Consider the following 12,912-nt stretch of genomic DNA (forward strand, 5'->3'; position numbering starts at 1 on the left):
TAATGTAAATGGATTTTTTAAATTCCTAAAACAAAAGATCGAGTTCACAAACGGAAGAAGTCAAATAAGTCAAATCCACGTTGTGAGATTTTCACGCTCGTTTTAGAGAAATACAGATTTTTATTATAATCCCGTGAAGCTGAGAACGAACTCGTGCGCGTGGGCACTTTTTGCAGCGTGCGCGTTCATCGGTGGACGTGTGTGTTTCCCTGCGCCTCTTGATTGGCTGAGCGCGCAGAGGACGCGTTAATATTTAATCCTAATGTCCCCCTGGTTGGCTGAGGACGGGAAAGGTCCAACCAATGTTTGCGAGTCGCTTTAGTGGCTGCGGCTCCTAATTAATTGCAGCTATCTGTCTCCTATCGATGTGTGTGTACGTGTGTGTTGTGTGCGTGTGTTTCCTCTTTTCTCCCCAAAGCGAACATGAAATAGTTTGTTGGGCTTCACTTCCCTTCCTCCTCTCCGTCCCCCCTTCCTTCCTCCCCGTCCTGGTTCGCAGGCAGACGCAGGACAGATTGAACCCCAGCTGTGTGCGTCGCTTTCGGTCGTTGCCATTTTCCCCCCTCCGCTGCCCGGTGATGTTGGATATGGGAGAACGCAAAGAGGTGAAAATGATTCCGAAGTCATCGTTCAGTATAAACAGTTTGGTGCCCGAGGCCGTGCAGAGCGACAACCAGCAGCACCAGCACCAGAACCTGCACCAGAACCAGCACCACCTCCACCAGAACCACCTCCTCCACCGGCCCGGCGTTGCAGACGAGCCCGAGCAGAAAGCTCCTCTCCCGGCCGCGCCGCAGGAGCCGAAGACGGACCCTAAAAGTGACGCGTCGGGTCAGGACAGCTGCCCGGACGAGAAGGAGAAGCCGGAGGAGAAGAAGGAGGCGAAGGACGCGGACGGAGGCGCCGGAGCGAAGGACGGAGACAAGAAAAGCGGCAAGTACGAAAAACCTCCTTTCAGCTACAACGCGCTGATCATGATGGCCATCCGGCAGAGCCCCGAGAAGCGGCTCACGCTCAACGGCATCTACGAGTTCATCATGAAGAACTTCCCGTACTACCGGGAGAACAAGCAGGGCTGGCAGAACTCCATCCGCCACAACCTCAGCCTCAATAAGTGCTTCGTCAAGGTGCCCCGGCACTACGACGACCCGGGGAAGGGCAACTACTGGATGCTGGACCCCAGCAGCGACGACGTCTTCATCGGCGGAACCACCGGGAAGCTCCGGCGGAGGTCCACCACGTCCCGGGCCAAGCTGGCCTTCAAGCGGGGAGCGCGGCTGACCTCCGGGCTGACCTTCATGGACCGGGCCGGCTCCCTGTACTGGCCCATGTCCCCCTTCCTGTCCCTGCACCACCCGCGGGCCGGCGGCGCCCTGGGCTATAACGGGACCTCCTCGGGTTACCCGGCTCACCCCATGTCCTACAGCACCATGCTCACCCAGAACATGGGCAACAGCCACTCCTCGTTCCCGTCGTCCAACGGGCTCAGCATGGACCGGCTGGTCGGCGGGGATCTCCCCTACGCGACGCACCACCTGACGGCTGCGGCCCTGGCGGCCTCGGCGGTGCCCTGCGGCCTCTCCGTGCCTTGCTCCGGGGCCACTTACTCCCTGAACCCGTGCTCGGTCAACCTGCTGGCCGGGCAGACCAGTTACTTTTTCCCCCACGTCCCGCACCCTTCCATGACCACACAGACCGGCGGCTCCTTGCAGGCCGCCCGGGCTTCGGCCTCCAATTCCCCGCAGGCTCCGTCCTCCTCCTCGCTGCCCTGTGACTCTCTGAGGCCGGCCCTGTCCGGGTCTCTGCCGGCCTTCTCCTCGGGACTTTCCGGGAGTTTGTCTGATTATTTTTCGCATCAAAACCAGGGGTCGACCTCCAACCCGCTGATACACTAACACCCCCAAACCCTCACCCAGCCGCACCCCCCCACCTCACCTCCATCCACCCCCCCTTCATCCTCTCATTCCAGCCTGAAGGAGAGAACATGTGAACTTGACTGGAACTGTAAGTTGAACATTTTACACTGAACATTGACGTTGTAAGAATATCTCTGAGCTACCTGCTGTAGAAAAGAGCAGCAGAGGGAGAGAGAGAGAGAAAACAGCCCTGAAGCCTCCAGGTATTTTTTAATATTATTATCTTCTTCTCCTCTTCCTCCTCTTCCTCCTGCAGGTGTGTGTACATACATGTTCTCAGTGTCTGTACAGTTGTGTGTGATCTGACATGAACCCAGAGGAAGCTGGGAGCTGTAGGCTGATGATCTTCTCCTCTTCTTGTTGGAGGAATAACTTTTTCTAGAATGTGTATTTAAAATAGTTTTGTCTAATTTTGAGATTTAAAAAAAAAATACTACTACTATCTTGTAATGTCCGCTCGCATGTTCGCAGTATTATCAGGTCTCATGCGGCGGGGAATGATTTTATTTTACAACATTCAAACACTAATTCTTTGATTTTAGATTTTTATCGTCTTCACGGTGAAATGTGTTTTTAAAACAGGAAGTGAAGCGACTCCCGTTAATGTCCCGAGGCTGTTTCTCTCTTTCACAAGTGTCCATGTATTTGTTAGACCAAAGACTCGGTTCTTTTGAGCAGAAGTAGGATCAGTGTTGAGCTGCACAACGGGACAGAGGCCGGGGACAGAGGCCGGGGGACAGGGGCCGGGGACAGAGGCCTGGGGACAGAGGCCTGGGGACAGAGGCCTGGGGACAGGGGCCAGGGACAGAGGCCTGGGGCCAGGGGCCGGGGACAGAGGCCTGGGCACAGAGGCCGGGGACAGGGGCCGGGGGACAGGGGCCGGGGACAGATGCCTGGGGACAGAGGCCTGGGGACAGAGGCCTGGGGACAGAGGCCGGGGGACAGGGGCCGGGGACAGAGGCCTGGGGACAGAGGCCTGGGGACAGAGGCCTGGGCACAGAGGCCGGGGACAGGGGCCGGGGACAGGGGCCTGGGGCAGGACTGAACAGTGAGGGACACAGTGACTGGATGAACTTCGCCTCCGTCACTGCAGAACATGTCCATTTAAAGCAGATTTAATTTAAATTGTGCTGTTTGGTTAAATGCGCAGGAAAGTGCGCGTGGTTCGGTGCCCGGCTGCGTCTGTGGAGCTGCTTCAACCCGCCGGGTTCCTCTTATATCACATGTTTGAAACTGTTGTTAGAAAAAGACGTGAAACGGAATCATTTGATTTGAAAAGTCTGAAGTTTAAATGTCTGGTTCCAGCTGATGTGTTTTCTTTCTGTAAAGAAACACGCGCACGTTCACGCTTCTTCTTTCGTTGTATTTTTTGTATAATTACAGAGAGAACGTGTCTATTTGTCTGAATTTGGTTTCAACGTTTTTAAGAACAATGTAAAAACCCGTTTGTTTGACAGAAGAAAAAAAAGCCTCATTATCTGATATGATTGTCCTTTAATTGTCGTCTCTAAAAGAAATTTCATGGTTGTGATTCTATTGTGGTCTGATTCTTATTCACGTGTTTGTCGCTTATAAAAGTCAAAAAGAGAAAAAAATGTTTTAATCATAAAAAATACAAATAAAAGAATAGGTTACATTCATAACTACAGAAAATCCCTTTGTCTTCTTTACTCCTGACGTGCGTGTTCACTCATTCCACCAACAGGTAAAAGCTTCTTATTCTAAACCAGTGCAAACTTTATTTCTTTCAAACTTTCTGCACTTCAGAGTAAATGTGTGTTTTTTTACTGCGCAGGTGGATTTTTTATTATTTTCATTGAAGAGCAAACATCAGATAAATTTCAGCTCTGACGCGTCTGGAGACAAAAACAGAAACATGGAGCCTGAACTGCTCCTTGTCCTCTAGAACTGTGTGTCCTCCGTGTGTCCTCCGTGTGTCCTCCGTGTGTCCTCCGTGTGTCCTCCGTGTGTCCTCTTCTCTGTTTTTATTTATTTGGTTGTTTCTGTTTACGCGCACAAGGTGAAAAACGCGCCGCTGCCGTTCGTGCGTAAAGCTTTTACGCTTAAACATTTTTACGCACAGGCGTCTGGGTGGAAAACTGTGTGAAGTGATGCGAGCAGAGGTCGCGCTCAGGCTGCTCCAGTGAAATGTGACGCGCTGCGGCCTCCGCACGCACACACACACGCGCACACACGTTCCAACATTTTAACATTTAAACGTCCTGATTCCACTGATTTTTTTGAATGCATCAGCTGATTTGTTGGAGCTTCCTGGAGAAACGTCTGGTTCCATGTGAATCTGCAGCGTTTTGTTCAAACCTTGAATTAAAGCTGCAGATTTTTAAAGGAGCTTGAATCTGATGTTTTTATTCTGCGGGAGTTTGTGGTTTTCTGATGTTTTTTGTCTCTTTGTGCTTTGACTCGTTTATTTTTCTACTTCGAGCCTGAAACTGATGAATCTTAGTTTTTAAACATGAAGTTTTCAAACTGATGAAATTGATTCGGTGAGTCGATGAGACGTTAAAGCTTCTGCTGCACTTTAGTGAAGTTTCTCTGATTCGAGCAGTTGGGTCGGACAGGGTTTGTGTTGTTGTTGTGTGCGTGTGTCTCAGTGCGTGAGGTGTCGTGTGTTGTGTGTGACGCTGCTGCTGCTTCAGATGTTTTCGCTTCATCTCAGCTGGAAGTTTTTATTTTGTTCATTTCTGAGACTCAATTTGTTTCTGTTGTTTTGTTTCCTGCAGATTTAAAATTATCTAAATCAGTTTTCTCTTGATTTGTCTTCGTGTATTTTCAGTTTCTGTTGAAAATGAATTCAGACTGAATCTGTTTTCTCTGGAGCGGGTGTGTGTGTGTGTGTGTGTGTGTGTGTGTGTGTGTGTGTGCGTGTGTGCGTGTTTCTGAATTTATGTAAACCTTTATTCTGCAGGTTTTGTTTCTTCTTTTTGTTTAAATCAGACGATTTTTGTATTTGCTTGTTTCCGGTGTTTTGTCCAGTTTCCTCCTCGTGGTTACCGGATATAAATATTATATCAATATTATAGTAAAAAGTATTTTTACGCACCAAACGAACACACGCAGTTAAACGCGTTAAACAGCTCAGGTCGCTTCTCTGCTTTTTTCTGGATAATTTAATTTTCATTTTCACTAAAATTCACTGAATGTGTTCTTTGTGAAAATTAATTTATTTCATCTTTGTTTCAACTGAACATGTTTTTATTGAAACAATTTTAAAATCACCAGTGAGTGTTTTATTCACAGCTGGAGGTCAAAGGTCAAACCTTCTTCTTCTGGGTTTTCTAACCTGTGAAAAAAAATATTTTCTGACGCTTTGACTTTTTGTTGCATCGAAAAAAATTACTGATGAAACAATGTTTGAGTTGAGTTATTAATAATAATATTTTATTATTGTTATTATCAGTTTCTTGACGTAAATTCTGGTTTCACGTCTTTTATCATTTTGTTGAAACTGAATTAATTTTCACAGCAGCTGAAAACATCTTTCCCATGATGCTCTGAGCTTTTTGCGTCACAGGAAGTTGTTGCTAGTTGAAGAAAACGGAGACAAACTCATATTCAGTTTTTGTGTCTTGATATTTTAAATCATTTTATTTCTGTGTTCGAGGAGAATTTTGGTTTAAGATGATGGTTTAAATACAAATTCCGTCAAAGATTAATTTAATTTAGTCAAGACGCCAGAGTTTCATATAAAAATCCTGGAAATGTTTAAAGATTTAAAGTTTTCAGTTTGTTAGAGCTGCAGATCGTCAGTGTTTTCTTATTTAATCTCTGAATCCACGTTTACAGCTTCACCCTGAATATTTAAAATATTAAACATCAGAGGAAGAAACGTCTGAAAATTTAAAATAAGAAGAAATAATAATAATCAATAATCAATAAATATCTCAAGAAACGTCCAAATCAGAGTTCTATAGTTTCTTGATGCTGTAAAACTAGAAACTCTGGAAACTGGGAAAAATAAAAATAAAAATCTGCAAGTTAATGATTAATATTAATTCCACTGTAAAAAAACAAAAAAACAAAATAATATCAGAGTCTGAATCAAATACTACTGAAGTGTTTCCCCCATTTTAAGTCTGATTTACATTGACACAAAAAAGAAGGAAGGAGGTTTTTAAATAGAAATGAAGGACAGACAGAAGAAAGATTGGAAGGAGGGAAGACAGGAATACAGGAAGATAGAAAGAAAAGAAGGAAGAAAGGATATGTGGACTTCCTCCCCCTCCTCCCCCGTGTCCTTCTGTTGCTTCTTTTGTCTTTTGACTGGTCACCCCATTTAACATGGACAGATAACATCAGCCTGACGGAGATTGGGTTCCTCAGCAGCGCCATTGTTGGGGTGAGGTGGGGGGGTGAGGGTGAGGCGGGGTGAGCTTCTTGCGTTACAGTCGGACTCGTTTAACTCAGTTTTCTTTTAGGAAACGAACAAATTGCTGCTGAGTCGCTCTTTGTTGTGTTTGGTGCTGATCTCGGATCAGATGATCGAGCTGCTGCAGCTTCGCTCAACAAGCCAGAAACATTTTCTCTCCTTTAAAAGCTTAAAACTGGATTTAAGTTCAAAGAGAGCAGCTTGTCCACGGTGAAGAAGAGCCAGCGACCACGAGGGAGTGAGCTGAGTGGGATGGAAAGAACACCCAATTAATAGATGGCTCCAACTGGGGAACTGTCCAGGGGCCCGAGACGTCCAGGGGCCCCGAGACGTCCAGGGGCCCCGAGACGTCCAGGGGCCCCGAGACGTCCAGGGGCCCCGAGACGTCCAGGGGCCCCGAGACGTCCAGGGCCCCGAGACGTCCAGGGGCCCCGAGACGTCCAGGGCCCCGAGACGTCCAGGGGCCCCGAGACGTCCAGGGGCCCCGAGACGTCCAGGGGCCCGAGACGTCCAGGGGCCCCGAGACGTCCAGGGGCCCCGAGACGTCCAGGGGCCAAGAGAGCCCCGTGTTTACTCCATAATATCAAGGTTTCCATAGTGACCGGCTGTGACAGGAAGTTCTCCTGACAATTACATGTAGTCATGACGACTGTGTACTCAGCGATGATGTAGTCATGACGACTGTGTACTCAGTGATGATGTAGTTGTACTCAGTGATGATGTAGTCATGACGACTGTGTACTCAGCGATGATGTAGTCATGACGACTGTGTACTCAGCGATGATGTAGTTGTACTCAGTGATGATGTAGTCATGACGACTGTGTACTCAGCGATGATGTAGTCATGACGACTGTGTACTCAGTGATGATGTAGTTGTACTCAGTGATGATGTAGTCATGACGACTGTGTACTCAGCGATGATGTAGTCATGACGACTGTGTACTCAGCGATGATGTAGTTGTACTCAGTGATGATGTAGTCATGACGACTGTGTACTCAGCGATGATGTAGTCATGACGACTGTGTACTCAGTGATGATGTAGTTGTACTCAGTGATGATGTAGTCATAACGACTGTGTACTCAGCGATGATGTAGTCATGACGACTGTGTACTCAGCGATGATGTAGTCATGACGACTGTGTACTCAGCGATGATGTAGTTGTACTCAGTGATGATGTAGTTGTACTCAGTGATGATGTAGTCATAACGACTGTGTACTCAGCGATGATGTAGTCATGACGACTGTGTACTCAGCGATGATGTAGTCATGACGACAGCGTACTCAGCGATGATGTAGTCATGACGACAGCGTACTCAGCGATGAGAAGTTGAAGTTGTATTTTTTTGGTCACATTATGATTCTTTGTTGCCGGGTAGATTTCTGTCAGCTGATCGATTCAGCTACAGGCTGCAGAAATAATGAATCAGTGGGGGCCCAACATCAAATGTTTGCCCTGGGGCCTCCTGTAAGGTTAATCCGGCCCTGCTGCTGAGATCATCAGTGTGGACAAAGACAATAAATAATTCAAAGATTTCTCTGAATATATTTCATTAACCAGACAGTTAACAAGATAATAAACTAAATAAATAAAGATTCAAACAGTTTGTGTGTATGCAAATTAATCCAAACGGTTTATTTTCTGTCCACCAGGTGAAATATCACAAAAGACTGGGAACCACTCATATAATATAATATATTATAACATGATATAATGTAATAATATATAATATATTATGACATAATGTAACATAATTTAATATAATATAATATAACAATATATAATACAGATGTTGACAGTATGACCATCTGTATTTAATGTATTTAAAGGGTCAATGCTCATTATCTTCAGTCCAACATGTGGATGCAGCAGATTTATCCAAACAGACTCGTTTTCATCTGCAGATTAAAACAACATAATTAATAAATCAATAGCACGTAACAGGTCTGACATTTGTAAACACAAATACAAACAATTAGAGAAACAGACGCAGACGTATCAAGTACAATCACATGTACAATAAAAGAAAACACTGATAATTAATGAAATTATATAGAAAGCGACGACAATAATTAATAAAACAACAACATAGTCTGACAACTATAACTTTTCATTTATTTGCAAACACAGTAAATACAGAACTAAAGAATATTAGAGCTTCACTGAACAAAGGTTTAAAACACTTTTTATTTACGAGCATTAAACAATAAAAAGCAGTTAAACACTGATTCTCATGTAAAGTTTAAAAGTTGATGAACTTAATGAAGAGTTATGATGAAGATCAGCTTCTGTTTATTTCTCTAAATTACGGACTGCTCCTTTAACTGAAGTCTGTAACTTTGTGATTTGGCTTCATACAAATAAAGTTGAGCTAAATTAAGTTTTCAAAAAGATATTTGAACAAAATAAAATGACAGAATTTGTTTCAGAATTAAACTCAATAGTTTTTACAGTGAAGAATTAAATCGGACAAACTATGAGAGAAAATAATTAAAATTCATTAAAAACTGGATTTTTTTCCTGCAAACTCACGAAAGAGAATTTTCTTATTTGACTGTTTTATTGCTTTAATCTACGTTATTTCTTGTCTCGTGAAATCAGATCAAACGTGTTTCGTTCCGTTGATTTGTCTTTAAAAAGGAAAACACTGAACAGAAAGAGATTCAGACATTTTAACAATTTGAAATCTGAATCTGTTAAAAATCCACGTGTTTAAAACGGAATCGATAATTAACGAATAATAATAATTTATAAAATATTCAAAACAAAACAGTAAGAAATAAAAAATATTTAAGTGAGTGAAGCTGTAGTTTATGTATTTATTTATCGTGTGTGTGTACGTGCGTGTGCGCGCGTGTATTAACGTGAACACTTTCATGGTTTAACCTGTTAAGGCGTCGCGCGCGGCCTCTTCCCCGCGTGATTTCACCGCAATTACGGTTTTTTTATTATTATTTTTCACAGTGTGACGTGACTCAAACAACACGTGAGCGCGTGCTGATCCGTGACACCTGCGCTCAGAGGTGCGTGTGACGTGACCATGACGCACGTGGTATCAGGTCTTTTCCCCGCACGGAGCTCCGAGTGTCTGTGCCCGCGCAGGGGCCCCGGACCCCCAGGGGACTCAGACCCGGGACTCAGACCCGAGACTCAGACCCGAGACTCAGACCCGGGACTCAGACCCGAGACTCAGACCCGAGACTCAGACCCGAGACTCAGACCCGGGACTCAGACCCGGGACTCAGACCCGAGACTCAGACCCGGGACTCAGACCCGAGACTCAGACCCGGGACTCAGACCCGAGACTCAGACCCGGGCCTCAGACCCGAGACTCAGACCCGAGACTCAGACCCGGGCCTCAGACCCGGGACTCTGCCAGAGGCCTCACAACAAGTGAATCCAGCAGGACTCCACGCCCTAATTAAAAAAACAAATATATATATATATATATATCTATATCCAGCAGGAGTCTGTGCTCTATTTAAAATATATACATTTATAAACTGAAACAGTCCAAACTCAGAGTCGTTGTGTTTCATTATTTTTTATATAATATGTTCATAATATTTTCACATGTTTTATATCATATAACATGTTGATAGTAATATTATCACAGAAGCTGAACAGAATCAGTTCTGTGTGAACTACATGTTCTTCGTCCCACTTCGTGACAGTTTGAGTGAATCAGTGAATGTTCTCTTTGAATCCACTGAAGCTTGGATTCAGAACGACAGAATAACACGTGTCAGAACGAGGCTGATTTAATCTTCAGTCTAACATCAGCTTCTCGTCATTTGTGAAATTATCAGATAAAGTGAAATCACATGTAAAATCTCCCCCTGTACAAATACCTGTACCTACGTGTATTCCTGAGTACATGTACACGCACTTTCCTGAGTGGTGTCGAGCCTTTCAGGTCGCAACGACCAATCAGAGAGGCGGGTTGAGAGACGAAGGGCAGGCGCACTGCATGGCCGGATTAACCTCCTGGGGGGCCCCGGGGCGTGTGTTGGTGGGCCCCTTCTGGCCCCCACACCAACTGATGCTCCAGAGTTGATCAGTTAATTGACAGAAACAATTAATTAGCAACAATTTTGACATTTTAAAGTTTTCTGTGATGAAACCAGACATTTGAAAAACAAATATTACTCAACAGCTCAAACATCGACTGTTATTTTTCAGAATCTGAAGATGAATAGAAAATCTTAATTTTCTGTTTTTCTTTCGTCCTAATTGTGTCATCAACATTTTTTAACCTTTAATTTGTTTTGCTGCTTTGTCGTGAAACGTCATCGACTCAGTTTCCTTCAAAACTTTTCTGTCCAAGAAAGAAAAGGCATTTCTGCTCTTATCGAACTTTACTTTATTTCATTTTCAGTTACTTTCACATAATTTGTTTCTAATTAAAGGTCGAAAATGAAAATGACTTTATTTTGGTGAAGAATAAAATCTGCACAGATCTGACTCATCAAACGTCGGCAGGTGAGAAGCTGCTGTTGGGTTCAAACCGCCGGGTTCTGCCCACCGAGGCTGACAAAGGTCCACAGAGTCCTGGACCACAAGGCTCGGGGACGTCTGCGGGTTCGAGTCCCTTCCACCTGTTTCTGTCACGTGACCTCCAAGTGGAAACAATCTGATCTGAGGCCAGAGACACCAAATTAATTTGTATAGTGAGATAATATGTGTGTGTGTGTGTGTCTCTGTCTCTGTCTCTGTCTCTCTGTGTCTGTCTGTCTGTCTGTCTGTCTGTCTCTCTGTCTGTCTGTCTCTGTGTCTGTCTGTCTCTCTGTCTGTCTGTCTCTCTGTCTGTCTGTCTCTCTGTCTGTCTGTCTCTGTGTCTGTCTGTCTCTCTGTCTGTCTCCACACACACACACACACACACACACACACACACACACACACACACACACACACACACACACACACACACACACACAGTCGTGTCTCCATGACTTCACAGGAACTTAACCACACTAACTAGTTAACCGAGACTTAAACAACATGAGTAATACCTGGACCACACACGACTGTGTTCCATGTTTAACCCTCCTCTCGCTCCATGTCTGGTTTAAGTGCCCCTGAGCAAGGCAGTAAACCTCGGGGCAGCCGAGTCACACGGACGTTGGAGTATCACCGTCGTGTTTCCCTTCTGACGTGCAAGAGAGGAAGTGAAGAGCACGGCCGGAATAACCTCCTCAGGGGCCCCGGGCAGAAAAAAGGTTGTTGGTCCCCCGGTGCACCTGATGATGTCATTAACTCCAGAGACAAACCTGCAGCGTGGGACTTCCTGTTTCATCCACATGTTCAGATCAGACCAAAATCATTTCACTTCAGTTTTTGAACAAAAGTGGTGTCAGGGCCAAATGTGAATATTGTACGTGTTTGTAGTTTTCTACGCTTGAATACGTCTCCGATGTATTGATAATGAAAACTATTGTCCACAAATAGAACTTAAGGTCTCGACCTCACGATGTAAAGAGCTTTGACAGGATGTATATTATGATTAAGTGATATAAATAAAATTGAATCAAAACGACCCGATGTTGTGAAACTAACTTGACAACGAACGAGCTGAATATGATATATATCATTTCTGCTTTTCTAATAAACGTGTGGTTAAAATAAAAGCCTGGTTCCAGACGAGGCCTCGGGCGAAGCCGCCAGCTTTGATTTTTGGTGAATTTATAAATAAAAGTGTTTATTTTCTTTATTATTTAGATTTATTTTATTTTAACTTCTTGATTTATTGATACGGTTTGATTTTGAATTGTCTGTGTATTCACGTGAGTGAAATCCCAAACCTGCATCATGTGACGGCAAAGACACGACTTCCTGAACCCATGAGGACCAGGAGAACGAGGCTGAAAGCTCCAGACCAGCGGAACATGGAGGTAAGATTGTTTTGTTTCTAACAAACTCTGATGAAGTTTTTATTATTTAACTTTAATGTGAAAACTCCAAATGACTCTTTTTCACTCGTGTAGCTGCATTTAATATTTTATGATTTATTGATTTATAGATTTCCATATAAAACGGTGAAGGAACTTAAATTACACAAAATACAGCAGTTGTGTGCGATGTTGTCGTTCATACCAACAGACCATAAGTTCCTGAAACCTGTGTTCTCTCTCTGACCAGCAGGGGGCGAGTTTCAAGAGTTATTGACAGGTAGTACTGACGCAGGTGTAGGTGGGCGTGTACTCGAACTCAGGCTCCACCCCCTATTCCTCCAAACATGGTTACTTCTGGTTTCAACAAACCAAGATGGCGCTGAACACGATGTGAAACTGAGGCTCGCAAACCAGCGGCTGTCGTCACGGTGACGGTTGATACCGGATTGTACCACAGGGATGAAGCAAACTATTAATTTGGTTAATTCAGATTTATTTAAAGGTGACGTGACATGTAGAGTTTGTGACGTCACGTTCTGACGAGGCAACGTCTATAAGCTTTAATTCATGTTTTTATTGGTTAACTTATCAGTTAATTATAAGAAATAACAACTATTAACTGATTATTATCATGAAAGCTGCAGATTTGATGGATTGTTTTATTATTATTTTTTACTTTATATTCATGATTTATTAAGTTGTATTATTAGTTGACAG

At 44.2% G+C, this 12,912-nt stretch overlaps 2 protein-coding genes across 2 annotated transcripts; one reads left to right on the forward strand and one right to left on the reverse strand.

The window, feature by feature from the left end:
- The first annotated feature begins 298 nt into the window (after positions 1–298).
- On the forward strand, positions 299–1,895 carry foxg1a (forkhead box G1a). The gene has a single exon (XM_034576999.1). The coding sequence runs from the start codon at positions 366–368 to the stop codon at positions 1,893–1,895; it is 1,530 nt and encodes a 509-aa protein (XP_034432890.1). The 5' UTR covers positions 299–365.
- A 669-nt stretch (positions 1,896–2,564) lies between these two features.
- LOC117756487 (small proline-rich protein 2H-like) lies at positions 2,565–3,014 on the reverse strand. The gene has a single exon (XM_034577034.1). It carries the CDS (start codon positions 3,012–3,014, stop codon positions 2,565–2,567), a length of 450 nt encoding a protein of 149 aa, XP_034432925.1.
- Positions 3,015–12,912: the final 9,898 nt, after the last annotated feature.

This window comes from Hippoglossus hippoglossus, chromosome 22, assembly GCF_009819705.1.
Source record: "Hippoglossus hippoglossus isolate fHipHip1 chromosome 22, fHipHip1.pri, whole genome shotgun sequence".
NCBI lineage: Eukaryota > Metazoa > Chordata > Actinopteri > Pleuronectiformes > Pleuronectidae > Hippoglossus > Hippoglossus hippoglossus.